This window comes from Lacerta agilis, chromosome 8, assembly GCF_009819535.1.
Source record: "Lacerta agilis isolate rLacAgi1 chromosome 8, rLacAgi1.pri, whole genome shotgun sequence".
In the NCBI taxonomy this organism is placed as follows: Eukaryota; Metazoa; Chordata; class Lepidosauria; order Squamata; family Lacertidae; genus Lacerta; species Lacerta agilis.
This window is the reverse complement of record NC_046319.1, coordinates 17,097,528-17,112,782: the sequence shown is the minus strand read 5'-3', so window position 1 is coordinate 17,112,782 and position 15,255 is coordinate 17,097,528. Positions and strand designations below refer to the sequence as shown.

The following is a 15,255-nucleotide window of genomic DNA, read 5'->3' as shown; positions in this document are numbered from 1 at the left end:
AACGAGTAAATAATTAAAAATGAAACATCAAAACAATAACCCACCTACATCTCTTCTGTCTAGCTTTTGGCTTGGCTGGTTAGTCTATTTGGGTGTTTCTATTAAATCTGTGTTTTCTGTATTATTTAAGTTTTGTTTTAAACGATAAACTCAAGCCACCTTAAACCTTGGGAAATCGACTAATGAATGCCTTTCATAAATGCCTTTCAGAGAGGGGCACTTCCCAGCCTGTGGCCTGTAACTATACTGAGTCAGACCATTGTGCCATTGAACTCAGTACTGCCTGCACAGATTGGCAGCAGCTCTGCAGGGTTTCAGAGAGAGCCTCTTTCTCAGACCTACTTGGAGATGCTGGGACCTTCTCTATGCTTAGGTGCTCAAACTACTGAATTACAGTCCTTCCTCATCAAAGGAGGAGGTTGCGCCCCAAAGAGAAACACTGCCAGTCAGTGTAGACAGTATGGGGCGTGTCCTGATGGGCCAATGGAGTGGCTTGTTATAAGGCATCTTTCTGCACAGGGGAGAGAGGCAGTTGCCATGGAGTCAGTTTTGGATGTGAATTTTCCCTGGTTCAAAGTGGTAGGAAAGATGGCGACCTCTTGCTGTCAGCTGGGCACACAGGGCACTGATTTCTTTAAAACTCTTCTGTCCTGCCTTTCTTAAAAGTTCAAGGTGGCTAATAGGGGGCTCAATGGTGAAAAAAGAGTCAGATCCTGGGGTAAGGGGGAGTGCGGATATAGGCACCTGCCTTCCCATTGGTCCACCCGTCTCAAAAGTGGGCGGAGCAACACATGCAACCGTTGCCTTTGTCCAATAGGCTTGAACACACCCCTCTCCATCCTCCATCCAGGCAAGCAAGATACAGGGGCCCAAAGTTGGAAGCCACGAGGACTAGAAACTTATTTGGGGAGGGAAAGCAACCGAGGTTCGTTTCGTGCCAAATCCTCACCGGATACTCGATTCCGGGTAGGACAGATGCTTGATTTGTCTGGCAGTGGAGAGCTGCTGATGTGCAGTTACGGAATTGTTATCATTGCTATTTTTCTCCAGTGTGTGTGTGTGTGTGTGTGTGTGAGAGAGAGAGAGAGAGAGAGAGAGAGAGAGGCAGGACAAGATGTGCAAGCAGGGTGACTCCGGGAAGCCCCTTGCGAATAAGCGCAGCCACTAATGGATTCGTGTAATCGCCACATAACACGATGGAGCATGAACAGCCTTGTGGGGGTCTTTCCAATGACCTTGTTAGCAGCCTGGCGCAGGGAGAACGCGGGACAGTGCCCAGCCTGTCTTAATGCGCTGGCTTTTGCTGCTATCAGCAGCGATCAACTTAGGAAAATTATCCCATCGATCGGCCCTTTTAAAAAGCAATGGAAACTTCTATTGCCTTTTAATTCACCTCGTCTTTTGGGACGCTGGCAGAGAGGATGTCCACCCCCCCCCCTTTCCCCAGATGGCTTTCTCCTGCATTGTGCATTTTGCTCCACCCTTCCAACCTTGTTTTCAATGGACGCATTTGTCGTTTGAACGACTTGGTTGCCTCGGAAAAGGATATTATAAAGGTTCAGAAGAGGAAGACCAGGGTGATTAAGGAGGTGGGGGCGACTCCCCTGTGAGAAAAGGTTTGGGGCTTTTTGGAAATTACTTTAGCCAAAAGGGGAGGCATGACAGAAGCGTATGAACAGAAAGAGAAAAGCTTTTCTCCCTGTCTCGTAACTCAAGAACCGGAGGACATCTGGCGAAGCTGAATGTTGGACAATTCAGGACCGATGGAAGGAAGGACTTCTTCCCACTGTGCTTAGTTAAACTATGGAACTCACTGCCCCAGGAGGCTGTGATGGTAGTAGTAGTAGTAGCAGTAGTAGTAGTAGTAGTAGTAATAATAATAATAATAATAATAATAATAATAATAATAATTTATTTATACCCTGCCCATCTGGCTGGGTTTCCCCAGCCACTCTGGATGGCTTCCAGCAAAATATTAAAACACAATAATTCATCAGATATTAAAAGCTTCCCTAAAGAGGGCTGCCTTCAGCTGTCTTTCAAAAATAGGATAGTTGCTTATTTCCTTGACATCTGATGGAAGTGTGTTCCACAGGGCGGGCGCCACTACCGAGAAGGCCCTTTGCCTGGTTCCCTGTAACCTCACTCCTCGCAGTGAGGGAACCACCAGACGTCCCTTGGCGCTGGACCTCAGTGTCCGGGCTGAACGATGGGGGTGGAGATGCTCCTTCAGGTTTACTGGGCCGAGGCTGTTTAGGGCTTTAAAGGTCAACACCAGCACTTTGAATTGTGCCCGTAAACGTACTGGGAGCCAATGTAGGTGTCATGTGGTCAGCCTGGATGGATTAAAAAGGGGACTAGACAAATTCACGGGGAATGAGACTGTCATTGGCTACTATCCCTAATGGCTATGTTCTCCTTCCACTGACGGAGGCAGTATGCTTCTGAACTTCAGTTACTAGGGGTCGCAAGTGGGGAGAGTTGCTGCTGCTCTCAGGTCCTGGTTTAGGGCTTCCCATATGGGCATCTGGTTTGCCAGGTGGGCCTTTGGCCTGATCCATCACCCACGGTTTTTTAATGTTCTTACAACATGGTCCACTGCAGGGTAGTGGCATTTTGCCAAAGATTCCTTTTCATGCAAAATCATAGAATTGTAGAGTTGGAAGGGACCCCCGAGGGTCATCTGGTTCAACCCCTTGCAATGCAGGAATCTCTGCTTTACAAATAAGCATCTACCTGCCACCTCCTTGATCTTTGATGGAGCTGTTTTGTTTTCCAGATGGGGTAGCCCAAGTAAAATGCTGACATTCCCTCTCTTGGTTTTTCAGCCGGGCTTCTGCCGATGGATAACTTTCATATTCAGATAGAACTTTCTGGGAATCAGTTTGGCAACAACTGTGAATCCATTGGGTTAAACAAAAAGAATAGACCTAGCTGAAGCTTGTGTAAGAAGCTTCTTGCTGTTTGAAGCTTCTGGGTGGCTCTGAAATGGGATCACATTTGGGGAGGAGAAGGCAGTCGGGGACTGCTAACCCTGATGTCATCGTTCTCTCTCCTGCATCGGAGGCAGTAAATGCCTCTGAATACTAGTTGTTGGGAATCACAAGTGGGGAGATTGGCGCTTGTACTTGGAACCTGTGTGATGTCTGTGGCAGTTTCTGTGCGTTGGGTTTGGAAAGGCTGCCTTGGAAGCTGATTTCCTCTGAGTTTCTCAGCTCCTCGGAGCAAGGACTTGTGTTTTTAATATCACCGGTTAAAGCGCCGCGTGCTGTGGAGATCTAATGTTGCTCCGAGTACATTTGTAGAAAGGAGGAACGAAGACTGCAATTTGAAACACACTTTCTGGGAAGGAGGCCCGATTAAACGCAGTAGAACTTGTTCCTGATGAGGAAGGCACTGCAAAGCTCGCCAAAAGGCTCTCGGAAACGAAGGAAACTGCCTGATCGTGAGTCAGGCCATTGGTGTATTGAGCTCGGTGTTGTCTGTACTCTCTGGTAGCGGCTCTCTATAGAGTTTCAGGCAGGGGTCTGTCTCTCCTACCTGGAGACGTCGGGGATTGAACCTGGGACCTTCTGCATGTAGAGCAGGCAATCATTCCATTGAGCTGCGGTTCTTCCTCCACCAGCTCATGCCAAAGAGAGCAGTAAGTTAGTGGGTGGATAGGCTTTGCAGATGCAAGAAGTACCCTTGCCCCCCCCCCCTGTAATAATGGATCCGGTTCTCACGAGTGATGCTAATTTAAGCAAATGGGAAACTGGCTGGGAGAATTTGTGAGTTGGGCTCCCTGCTCATAAGGAAGTATTTGGTTGCCAATGCAAGCTGGCAAACTTCTAATAAGGTTCCCTTGGTGTGAGCCAGGGTTGTACCTCTCCCACCACCCTCACCCCTGTCCATCCACCAATGTCTTTGTTCCATTAATAGCTCCCCGGGCAAAATGAATCAGTCCTTGTGAATAGAATCGTACAATCATGGAATTGGAAGGGGCGCCGAGGGTCATCAGAAATGAGGGGGTTCTCCAAGGAGTTTGGCAGGCTGTAGAGAAAGAGCTGTAGCTCAGCGGCAGAGCATCCGCTTCTCATTCAGAAGGTCCCAGGTTCAATTCCTGGCATCTCCAATTAGGGCTGGGGGAAACCACTGCCTAAAACCCCCGAAGAGCTGCTGCCAGTCAGTGCGGACAGTACTGTTCTAGATAGGCCAGTGGCTTGAACTGAAAGAAGACAGCTTCCTTCTGAATCCTACGGTATTTATCCTTGTTGTTGGGAATCCCAGCTTTCTTTCTTTCTTTCTTTCTTTCTTTCTTTCTTTCTTCTTTCTTTCTTCTTTCTTTCTTTCTTTCTTTGAAAAAAAGCCCAAGTATCTAGTCCTTATGCTTGAAAATGTGCAAGCAGTTCTGCTAAGGTCTCGGAAGGCAAAGGGGTGGTCCTGGGACCACCTGAATTCAAAGCAGCTGTTCTGGAACTGAACTGCAACACCAGCAGTGCCCCCCCCCCTTTGGAAGGTGCCTGGAGGTTGATTTCACAAATGAAAACGTTGGATCTGTTATGCTCCACACCAAAGACCCCCCACTTCCATTTCCACACTGCAAAAGCAGGCTTTATTCCACCTGGGCATTATTACAGGGGTGGGAAGCTCCCACATGTGGACTACAACTCCCATCATTCCTGACTGTTGGCTTTGCTGCTTGAGGCTGATGGGAGCTGAAATCCCAGCAGCAACCAGAAAGGCCACAGGTTCCCCATTCTTGCCTCTGTTCATTGACTCAGCAATTGCCTGTCTTGAGCCGGCCTCTGAAGCAGGGGACGTTGCCTTAGTTCACCTGACAATTCCCTTTTTCTATTAAGAGAGAGAGAGAGAGAGAGAGAGAGAGAGAGAGAGAGAGAGAGAGAGGGAGAGGTTTCATAGAACATCGAATCCCAGAGTGAATGGAGTTGGTCTTTTTGCTATAGAATAGCTGACCCTCAAAATACATTCCAGCAATGTTTCCGTATTTCTGCGTCAAAGATCTCAGTGCACTGCCCTTTCCCTCCAGCAGTTCAGAGTCTCTGCAAATGTGTGCCTAGGACATGGCCCAATCGCCTTCTAAATCCGGCCCGTGGACAGTTGGAAAAAGATGCCTACAAAATGGACAGTCTGGGAACCAGCGTGTTTTTACATGAGTAGAATGTGTCCTTTTATTTAAAACGCATCTCTGGGTTATTTGTGGGGCCTACCTGGTGTTTTTACATGAGTAGAATGTGTGCTTTTATTTAAAACGCATCTCTGGGTTATTTGTGAGGCATAGGAATTCATTCTCTCCCCCCCCTTCAAAAAATAATCTGACCCCCCCATAAGTGTCTGAGTGACAGTGGACCGGCCCCCTGCTGGAAAAGTTTGCTGGCCCCTGGCTAGGAGGAGCAAACTGCCGAGGCCACCGCGGAAATGGAAGTTCACTCGATTTGCAGTGGATCAAAGCGCCCTCTGGCGCAATCAATCCACATAAAAACAAACAGGCTTTATGCGGTTAGGAAAGCGCATCGCAGGGGGTTAGAATAGATGACCTGCGGGGTCCCACGCAACTCCACAATTCTATGATTCTATGGGGGAAAGGGTGAGAGGAAGGCTTGATTAATAGGAAGACATCTACATGCCCTGCAAGCAAATCAGAAAGAAGGCTAGATAAGGAGCAGGCATAGGGTCTTTCCAGTTCTGGGGTTTTTAATGTGGGCGTATTCTGCAACATGCCATTGCCCCCGATAATAGCCTATTAGCTGCAGATTTGTTCAGGACTGTCCACACACTGTTCTGCTCTACTACTTGTTCTGCGATGCTTCCTCCGTATAACTGCGTGATTGCCATCCAGGGGAGCACTCTTGCATTGCAGCATGGCAAAAGCGCATTGTTAAACTATGGAACTCTCTCCCACAAGAAGCAGCGACAGCCACCAACCTAGGTGCCTTCAAAAGAGGGAGAGACAAATTCGCGGAGGACAAAGCTATCAAGGGCTACAAGCCACGATGGCCAGGCTCTGCCTCCACAGTAATACTTCTGAATACCAGTTGCTGGAAACCACAAGGAGGAAGAATGCTCTTGTGCTTCGATCCTGTTTGTAGGTTTCCCACAGGCATCTGGGTTGACCGCTGTGAGAATAAGAAGCTGGACTAGGTGGGCCATTGGCTAGATCTGACAGGCAGTGGCATAATGTATTGGTGGGGCCCTGGGCGCAATATTCTTTGGGGGCGCAAACTTTCAATACAGCTGCATGCTTCCGTTGCTGGGCTCCGTTGAAAACAGCTTCTCCATGCAAACCAGGAAGTGACCTCTCCAGATAATGGAACGACTCTTCTTTTCTTATCTCTGCGGCTGCGATCTCCTGGGTGCCACAGACACTGTTAGGCAGTTGAATGCACGTGCGTACTCTGCCCATTTCCCTCCCTCTGCATGGCCCCGGGTACTGACAACCCATGCTACGCCACTGCTACCAGGCCTCATTCTTATTCTTGGATGGCTTTAGAAGAGTATTAGGCAGGTTCATGGAGGACAAGGCTATCAGTGAGCCCCAGTGGATATGCTCGGTCTCCACCAGAAGAGGAAGCTTGCCTCTGACTATTAGTTGCTGGAGAGCATCTGGTTGGCCACTGTGAGCAAAGGCAGTTTAGGGTGGCATGACTGGTTTGGATGCATTGGGTGCCGAGCAAGAGAGGCAGGGGGCACAGGATTTTAGCGCAGCGCAAGGCGCCGCTGAAATTTGAGAGCCGAAAGTCTGCCACTGCTGTGAGAACAGGATGCTGGACAAGATGGGCCACTGGTCTGATCCAGCAGGCTCTTTTTTTAGGTTCTTACAATGAGAAATAAGCCAGAACAATTATTTCAGCAGGAAGTTACAGGACAGACGCTGATCAGAAGCGAAGATGTAAGCCCACATCGAACCACCATAAGCACAGATAACCTCCGTGTAAGCTTTGTGTGCAAATTAGGATGAAGGCTCAAGAAACAGGTTATCTGGAGGAGCCCTCTGGGTGAATGCTTACCCTCTGACATTTCTCTGATGAAAATAGGGACTTCCTATTCAATACTATAATAATAATAATAATAATAATAATAATAATAATAATAATAATAATAATAATAATAATTTTATTATTTATACCCTGCCCATCTGCCCATTCTTCCAACATATATAAAAAACATAATAAAACATTAAACATTAAAAAACCTTCCCTATACAGGGCTGCCTTCAGATGTCTTCTAAAGTTTTTATTATATCTTATCTCTTTGGCTACATGACTCCATACCCTTTGACATTTCTCCGATGAAAAAGCGGGACATTCTGGGATCAAATCAGAAACTGGGAGGAGGGCTTCTCTAGATCTGGGACTGTCCCTGGAAAACAGGAAGACTTGGAGGGTTTGCATATGCACACCCACTCCACCCAAACTTAAACTTCTTGACATCTGGGCAAGGTTGTGACTTGATACAGAAGCTCTATGGAGATGCGGAAACACTTTTCATTCTTTTAAGGGACCCCCCCAGCATCTCTCCAACGTGGGCGCAAAGAGGAGCGGCGCCTGTCCCTGACAAAACAGGGAGCGAGAGTCGAGGGAGCGCTTTCCTGTCGCTGTGCTTGGAAGTGGAATCGGGAGATGCATGTGCTCTTTCGCTGCTGCTGCTGCTGCAGTGACCAAGTTTGACTCTGCAGTGGCTCGATGCGGGCTGTTGCGTTGCCGAGGGGGATGTGCGGGGTGCTGAGCGTCCTTCTTCTCTGTTGCAGCCCGGCTGTCCGGTTGCCAGAGCGCGGTGCGCCGCCAGGGTGGTCCCAGCAGGGGCTGGGTCAGGGTGAACAGAGGGAAGAGGTCCGGAGCGCAGCAGAGAGGGAACTGGGGAAGGGTCGGCGGCAGGGGAGAGAAAACAGCACGCCTTCTTCCAGCCGTGTCTGAGCCTCCGAAAGGGGTTTGCGGTCGAGGCGGCTGTGGCACATGACGCAAGGTGACGAAGCTGCTTCAGCGGAGCGTTTCTGGACATCGTTTACAAGGCACTTAGGCGCAGGGATTTAGGAAGGGGCGCCTGATGCGGAGTCAGCTGATTGGTGCATCCAGCTTTGGTGTTGTTGTCTGCACTGACTGGCAGCTGCTGTCCAGGCTTTCAAAGCTGGAGATGCCAGGGATTGTGCTGAGTCAGATCACAATGTTGCCTCCCTGCACGGACTGGCAGCAGCTCTCCAGGGTTTCGGATAAAGGCACCTGCAGATGCCATTAGGAATTGAAACTGGGACCTTCTGTGTGCAAGGCAGATGCTCTGTCCCAGAGCTACGGCCTCACCCTGAACCATTTGGCCCAAATTATTGAGTAGGAGGGAAAGGGCAGGGTCCCTTTAATGGTACCCATGAGCTCCACCCCCTAAATCCCTCCCATCCCATTGCCAAATCGCAGCCTCTTCTGTAACCTTGCAAAACCTCTGCTATTGCACTGCTCATATTTTAGAGGGTGGGAGGTTGTTGGATGATATAAAGGTGAAGGTAAAGGGACCCCTGACCATCAGGTCCAGTCGCGACTCGCGTCCAACTCTGAGGTTGCGGCGCTCATCTCGCTCTATAGGCCGAGGGAGCCAGCGTTTGTCCGCAGACAGCTTCCGGATCATGTGGCCAGCATGACTAAGCCGCTTCTGGAGAACCAGAGCAGCGCACGGAAATGCCGTTTACCTTCCCGCCGGAGTGGTCCCTATTTATCTACTTGCACTGTTAGGTGGGCAGGAGCTGGGACCGAGCAACGGGAGCTCACCCTGTGGCAGGGATTCAAACCGCTGACCTTCTGATCAGCAAGCCCTAGACTCTGTGGTTTAACCCACAGCGCCACCTGGGTCCCATATGTTGGATGATATAGAGCAATCCATATAGCTCAGTTGGTAGAGCATGAGACTTTTAATTTCAAGGTTGTGGGTTCAAGTCCCACGTTGGCCAAAAGCAGGGGTCAGCAAACTTTTTCAGCCATGGTTCACAGTCCCTCAGACCATGTGGTGGGCCAGACTATATCTATCTATCTATCTAGCTATCTATCTGTCTGTCTGTCTGTCTGTCTGTCTGTCTATCTATCGGGTGGGGGGAATGAACGAATTCCTATGCCCCACAAATAGCCCAGAGATGCATTTAAAACAAAAGCACACATTCTACTCATGTAAAAACACGCTGATTCCTGGACCATCCGCGGGCTGGATTGAGAAGGCGATTGGGCTGCATCCGGCCCACGGGCCTTAGGTTGCCTACCCGTGGCCAAAAGATTCCTGCATTGCAGGGGGTTGGACTAGATGACTGTCATGGTCTCTTCCAACTCTATGATTCTAGGATCCATTTAATGGATTTGTATTGTACATTATGTTTCACTGTTTGTATTTTACCTGGCTAGGCGGCTTTGAGATACACATACACACAAAGGGGGGGGGGGGAGGGAGGAGCTTCCTTATTTTGTTTTGTTTGAGGGTTTTGTTCATTCCATTTGTATACCACCCTTCACCCAGCATAAAGACACAAGATAAAAACACGAAATACCTGTACTTGCCTGCCTGCCTGCTATTCAGCATGCTGCAGTTGCAACGGCCACCTTCTGGTGGCCACATGAACTGCAGCGTGACAGCATTTTACATTTTCATGTGTATAGGAAGATATGCCACAACTAAGCCATGCAGTAAATAAAATAAAGATAACTACTTTGAAGCCTGTGGCCAGCTCTGCCAAGGGGACACCATCCAGTTGGACATTTACCGGGGAAAGCCTTGTTGAACTGAAATGCTTCCTGCAGGAAAATGTGCTGGATCAGCTCCACGTCGTTCAGTTGGTTGTGGGTGCTACTATTTAGATTCTCTGTCACACGCACATCCCGAACCTGTTGAAATTAACGGACCGAAGCGAGTCTTTGTTGTTAGGAGACCCCCATACCCCCTCACAAAACTACAAACGCCTTATTTCCCTGGAAAGAGAGACTGGTGGCTAAACCAGCCTGGGAATTATAATCCTGTGAGGAGAACAGGGGTCTCCTAACACTTCCCGGCACCCTAAATGAACTACAGCTCCCAGGATCCTTTAGGAGAAGCTATGAATGTTTCATAATGTTTTAGATGTAAGTAGCCCTGTTTAGACGTAGGGGATTCGGGTGGCGCTGTGGGTTAAACCACAGAGCCTAGGGTTTGCCGATCAGAAGGTCGGCAGTTTGAATCCCTGCGACGGGGTGAGCTCCCGTTGCTCGGTCCCTGCTCCTGCCAACCTAGCAGTTTGAAAGCACGTCAAAGTGCAAGTAGATAAATAGGTACCACTCTGGCGGGAAGGTAAACGGCATTTCCGTGCGCTGCTGTGGTTCGCCAGAAGCGGCTTAGTCATGCTGGCCACGTGACCCGGAAGCTGCACGCCGGCTCCCTCAGCCAGTAACGCGAGATGAGCGCCGCAACCCCAGAGTCGTCCGCGACTGGACCTAATGGTCAGGGGTCCCTTTACCTTTAGCTAGCTCTGTTTAGGTATCCGAGGCAGTATTGGCCAGTGACACAGGAGCTGGTAGGCCAACAGAGGGGGTGGACCTAACAGCGTTGATGTTTCTAAACGATGACCCACCAGATCCAGTATCCTACCAATCAGCTATGGGCCCTGTTTCACTGCAAGAGCCCAGACAACTGCTCAAGGATTCCACCTGATGGCACCGGCCGAGGACCTGGGCGGAATCCCTAATGGCTGCAAATCAATCTGTTCTCCTTTTTTGCCCTCCAGCCTTTGATGCTTTCCTCCTTTTCTCTCTCTCTCTCTCTCTCTCCCTAACCTCACAGGCACCATGTTCATTACGTCATCCCCTACGACGGAGACCAGTCCGTGGTGGATTCGTCGGAGAACTACTTTGTGACTGACAATGTCACCAAGCAGGAAATCGACCTGATGCTGGGACTCTTGCTGGGATTCTGCATAAGCTGGTTTCTGGTGTGGATGGATGGAGTGCTTCACTACGCCGTACGAGCCTGGCGGACGAGCCGACGGTATGGTAAGTGAGTGGTCACCGGCCTGTTGCCGGAGGGGTTTCACTGTCGCTGGCGATGTGTCAAGGGAAGGTGTTTTCGCGTGCCCCAAGGGGAGCAGGTTCCTCATGGTTTCTAGGTACCTCACGTTTCTGCTCCTCAAGCTTTCGTCCCCGTTTTGAGGATCAGGTTTCTAGTCCTCAAGGACGTCAAAATGTGCTTATGTTGAAGGGAAAAGCCAGGCGAACGTCACCTTTCTGGCTTCCGAGCTAAAAGATGTCCAGCGGAAACGAAGGGTTTTCCTCTCCAACAAAGCCCTACTCAGAGTTGACCCGTTGAAATTAGCGGGCCAAAGTTATTCATGTCCATTTATTTCACGTGGGTGAGCAGAACTTTGTACTGGATGCAGCCCTGAGTGTTTGAACCACGAGTCAACAAATTAATGGCCCCAGTATATATTTTGTGTTATTGGGGCTTTTAGATTTAGAGAACAGGTGGTGGGGGTGGGGAGGGACAACATGGTAGAAGTGTGTAAAATTACGTTTGGCGTAGAATCATAGAATGTGACCCTGCTCTGTGTTGCCTGCCTGTCTGGTTCTTTTAATGAAAAGCAACCACTACTCAATTTCACAGCAAACGATTTTAAAATATAAAATTAACAATAATTTATTAATTAAATTTGCTAGCCTCTTTATTTTGCCCAGGGCACCCCAAAACAACTTACGACCCAAAGCAGCTTACAACCAAACAACTCCCCCCCCCCATTGCAAACACCACGTAGATACATTAAAACAAAGTGGGAAAAGAAATAACGGTGCATTAAAAACGCCCCACCCATTTCTAAAAGAAAGTTAAGAGCTGGAAGTTATAAGGTCTTATTTTCTTGCAACCTAATTAATTAAGGCGCCAGGCAAGCCTCCTTTGGGGAGAGCATTCCACAAATGGGGAGCCACCACAGAAAAGGCCCCGTTCTCTTGTTGCTGCCCTCCAGGCCTCTTGCAGAGGAGGAGCATGGAGAAGGTGCCTCAGAAGATGATCTCGGGGTCTGGGGCGGCTCGTATGGGGAGAGGCAGCGCTTGTGGTTCTGAGCCGTCTAAGGTGAAAACCAGCACTTTGAATTGGGCCTGGAAACTTACTGGCAGCCAGTGCAGTCGGGCCAGGATTGGCGTTATATGCTCAAACCATCTTGCCACATTGAGTTTGGATTTGATATCCCGCTTTATCACTACCCGAAGGAGTCTCAAAGCGGCTAACATTCTCCTTTCCCTTCCTCCCCCACAACAAACACTCTGTGAGGTGAGTGGGGCTGAGAGACTTCAGAGAAGTGTGACCAGCCCAAGTTCACCCAGCAGCTGCATGTGGAAGAGCGGAGACGCGAACCCGGTTCCCCAGATAACGAGTCTACCGCTCTTAACCACTACACCACACTGGCTCTCTTGAGCAACCCGGCTGCCGAATTCTGCACCAGCTGAAGTCTCTGAACCGTCTTCAGAGGCATCCCCATGTATAATGCGGCGCAGTCGTCTAACCTAGACGTTACCAGAGCACAGACAACAGAAGTTAGGCTATCCCTGCCCAGAGAGGAGTGCAGCTGGGCCAACAGCCGAAGCTGATGGATGGCTTTGGTGCCACTGAGGCCACCTGAACCTCAAGTGACAGCAAAGGATCCAGGAGAACCCGCAAGCTACGTACCTGCTCCTTCAGAGGGAATATAACCCCATCAAGAGCGCAGCAAAGCAGAAATAAACTGGTCCCAAGCTGTTAAGGGCTTTATTATGCCCATAAGTAGCACCTGTAACTTGGACCAGTAGCAAATCAGCCACAAGGGCATATCTCTGGTGTTCTACACTGAGAGAGTCTAGCATGCAAACATGTACATTAGTCCATGCAAATTTTATGCAAATTTGTGGGTTTGGTTTTTGGAGATGCATTTCCTCTCTTTGGGGACTCTCTAGTTCAAAGTAGGATGGCTGCCTGATTAAATTAATCTTAACTAATCATAGGAATTAACTTGAGCTAATTGATTAAATTTGCATATAAATTAAAGGAGAGTTTCAAAGCCCAAAACTCCATAAATCTTGATAGGTAAGTCATAGATTGGGATCTATTGGAAGATCAGTTGATAATTTGGTGTATATCAGCAAGGGATTTCTTAACTCTTTTCTGAGTACAGCCCTGTTTAGGGAAGTTTTTAATGTTTGATGTTTTATCATGTTTTTAATATTCTGTTGGAAGCCTCCCAGAGTTGTTGGGGAGGCCCGGCCAGATGGGTGGGGTATAAGTAAGTAGTAGTAGTAGTAGTAGTAGTAATAATAGTTCCGGCTTGGGGGGTAAAAGCCCCTATTACAAACTTAGCAAAAGTAGTCATAAGCAAGAAATGCTTCCCAAAGTCTACCACCAAATTTAACAATTGTGGGCTGGGTTTTTAAGCATGGCTAAGCTTTTGCTTAAGGGAACCAGGTGGCGCTGTGGGTTAAACCACAGGGTCTAGGGCTTGCTGATCAGAAGGTCAGCAGTTCGAATCCCTGCCACGGGGTGAGCTCCTGTTGCTCAGTCCCAGCTCCTGCCCACCTAGCAGTTCGAAAGCACGTCAAAGTGCAAGTAGATAAATAGGGACCGCTCCAGCGGGAAGGTAAATGGTGTTTCCGTGCGCTGCTCTGGTTCACCTGAAGTGGCTTTGTCATGCTAGCCACATGACCCGGAAGCTGTCTGCGGACAAACGCCGGCTCCCTTGGCCTATAGAGCGAGATGAGCTCCGCAACCCCAGAGTCGGACACGACTGGACCTGATGGTCAGGGGCCCCTTTCCCTTTTAAGCTTTTGCTTAAGTCTCTCTCTCTCTCTTTCTCTGTTTCTCTTGACAGACACCACTTGGTCTTGGATTCCAAAATTTTGTAACTTCAAGGAGTTCAGGAAACGTCACCACCGGCAGTATGACGAGCCGACCGGGAACATGGTGCACATCAAACAGAAGTTGTACCATAACGGGCACCCCAGCCCCAGACACCTCTAAGAAACCCAAGACTGTTGAGAGGTTGTAGAACTTGGCCTTTTTGCCGTCTGTCGAGGGACCCCGCCTGTTCCTCAATGGACGCCACTTTAAGGACTTCCGTTTAGTTACCCTTACCGGTGTGTGTCAGCCCGGCACACCCAGAGAATGCACAATCCAATCCTGTCCCGGCTGCGAGGCTCCTGGGACGTTGCACTGTGGTTACCATTTTATTGGTGGACTCCTGTATATATGTAAACAAAAAACAGACACAAAACGGAAAGAGAATTTGCATTGTACTTTCGCAGCCCATCAACCTCCTCGATGGTTGTGTCCTGCAACGCCGATGTACCCTTTTTGCGTTTTGTTCGTTATTTATTTGTTTGTTTGGGGTTTCTTCTTCTTCTTTTTCGGAAATCTGTTGTTGTTCAAAGTCTTTGTAGGTGAGTTTGGACAGAAGATGTAATGTTTAGCCTAAAGTGTGTCCATGTCCCTCCCACCCACCCCCACCCCGCCCTGCCGCCACCGCCGCCACCCCCCAGACCCTTCCCGGATGCAGAACGCGTCTCGTTTCCGATTGCAGATTTGGCTTGAGGTTCATAACTCCCGGTAGCTCTGTTGCGTACAATAGACGGCGCCCCACTCTTGGTTCCTTTGGAAACAAGTTGCTAGCTTGGTGTCACGACACCCTCCCCCCCATTTTTACATTTTTGTTCCGTTTCTTAAATTAATGGGATCTGTAGTTCACCCTGCCTGATTTTTTTACGATCTCGGAAGAACCGAGCAACGCTGGCTTGCCATGAAAAAATGTTAAGCAGGTTAGAAGCCAGGCGGGAGGACACCGGCAATTGTGGAATGTGTTTGAGGGCCTGTTGATGCTTATCTCTGACCATGTCAGCCCCCCTGGGTGTCTCTGCCAACTGTTCACATCGCCCTGCCTTGAGAATGATTTATCCCTTGATAAACGTTGCGTCGCTAATGCATTAGGAGCTCAAAACGTGTCGATTACCAAATGGCATTTGTTGGCGTTTGTAATAACTTCACCACTCGCCCAGAACACATGACAGGGAGCATGGCAGCGAAATGAGAGCTAGTTCAGCCGGCCGTCAGTCTCAAGGTGAAAACATCGAGCCCTGTTTATGTGTGTGTGTGTGTGTGTTGACTGGTCTTGTGAATGTAGAATCGTAGAATTGTAGGGTTGGAAGAGACCCCCAGGGGGCATCTAGTCCAACCGCCTACAATGCTGGAATACGTTACTTGAGAATGGAGAGTGCTGCCTTATACTAAGTCAGGCTCTTTGTCCAT

The 15,255-nt window shown here is 49.0% G+C and overlaps 1 protein-coding gene and 1 non-coding gene across 2 annotated transcripts in view; both read left to right on the top strand.

Annotated features, from left to right (window-relative positions):
- The window catches only part of TMEM240 (transmembrane protein 240), a 31,960-nt gene extending 17,744 nt beyond the window's left edge, over window positions 1–14,216 (top strand). Inside the window, exons 3-4 of the mRNA XM_033156338.1 lie at window positions 10,780–10,988; window positions 13,826–14,216. Of these exons, the coding sequence (XP_033012229.1) occupies window positions 10,780–10,988; window positions 13,826–13,974 (358 nt within the window). The 3' untranslated portion in view covers window positions 13,975–14,216. The remainder of the gene's footprint in view (window positions 1–10,779; window positions 10,989–13,825) is intronic.
- Window positions 8,860–8,932, top strand: TRNAK-UUU. Its single transcript has one exon. It is a non-coding gene; the product is annotated as a tRNA-Lys (tRNA).
- Window positions 14,217–15,255: the final 1,039 nt, after the last annotated feature.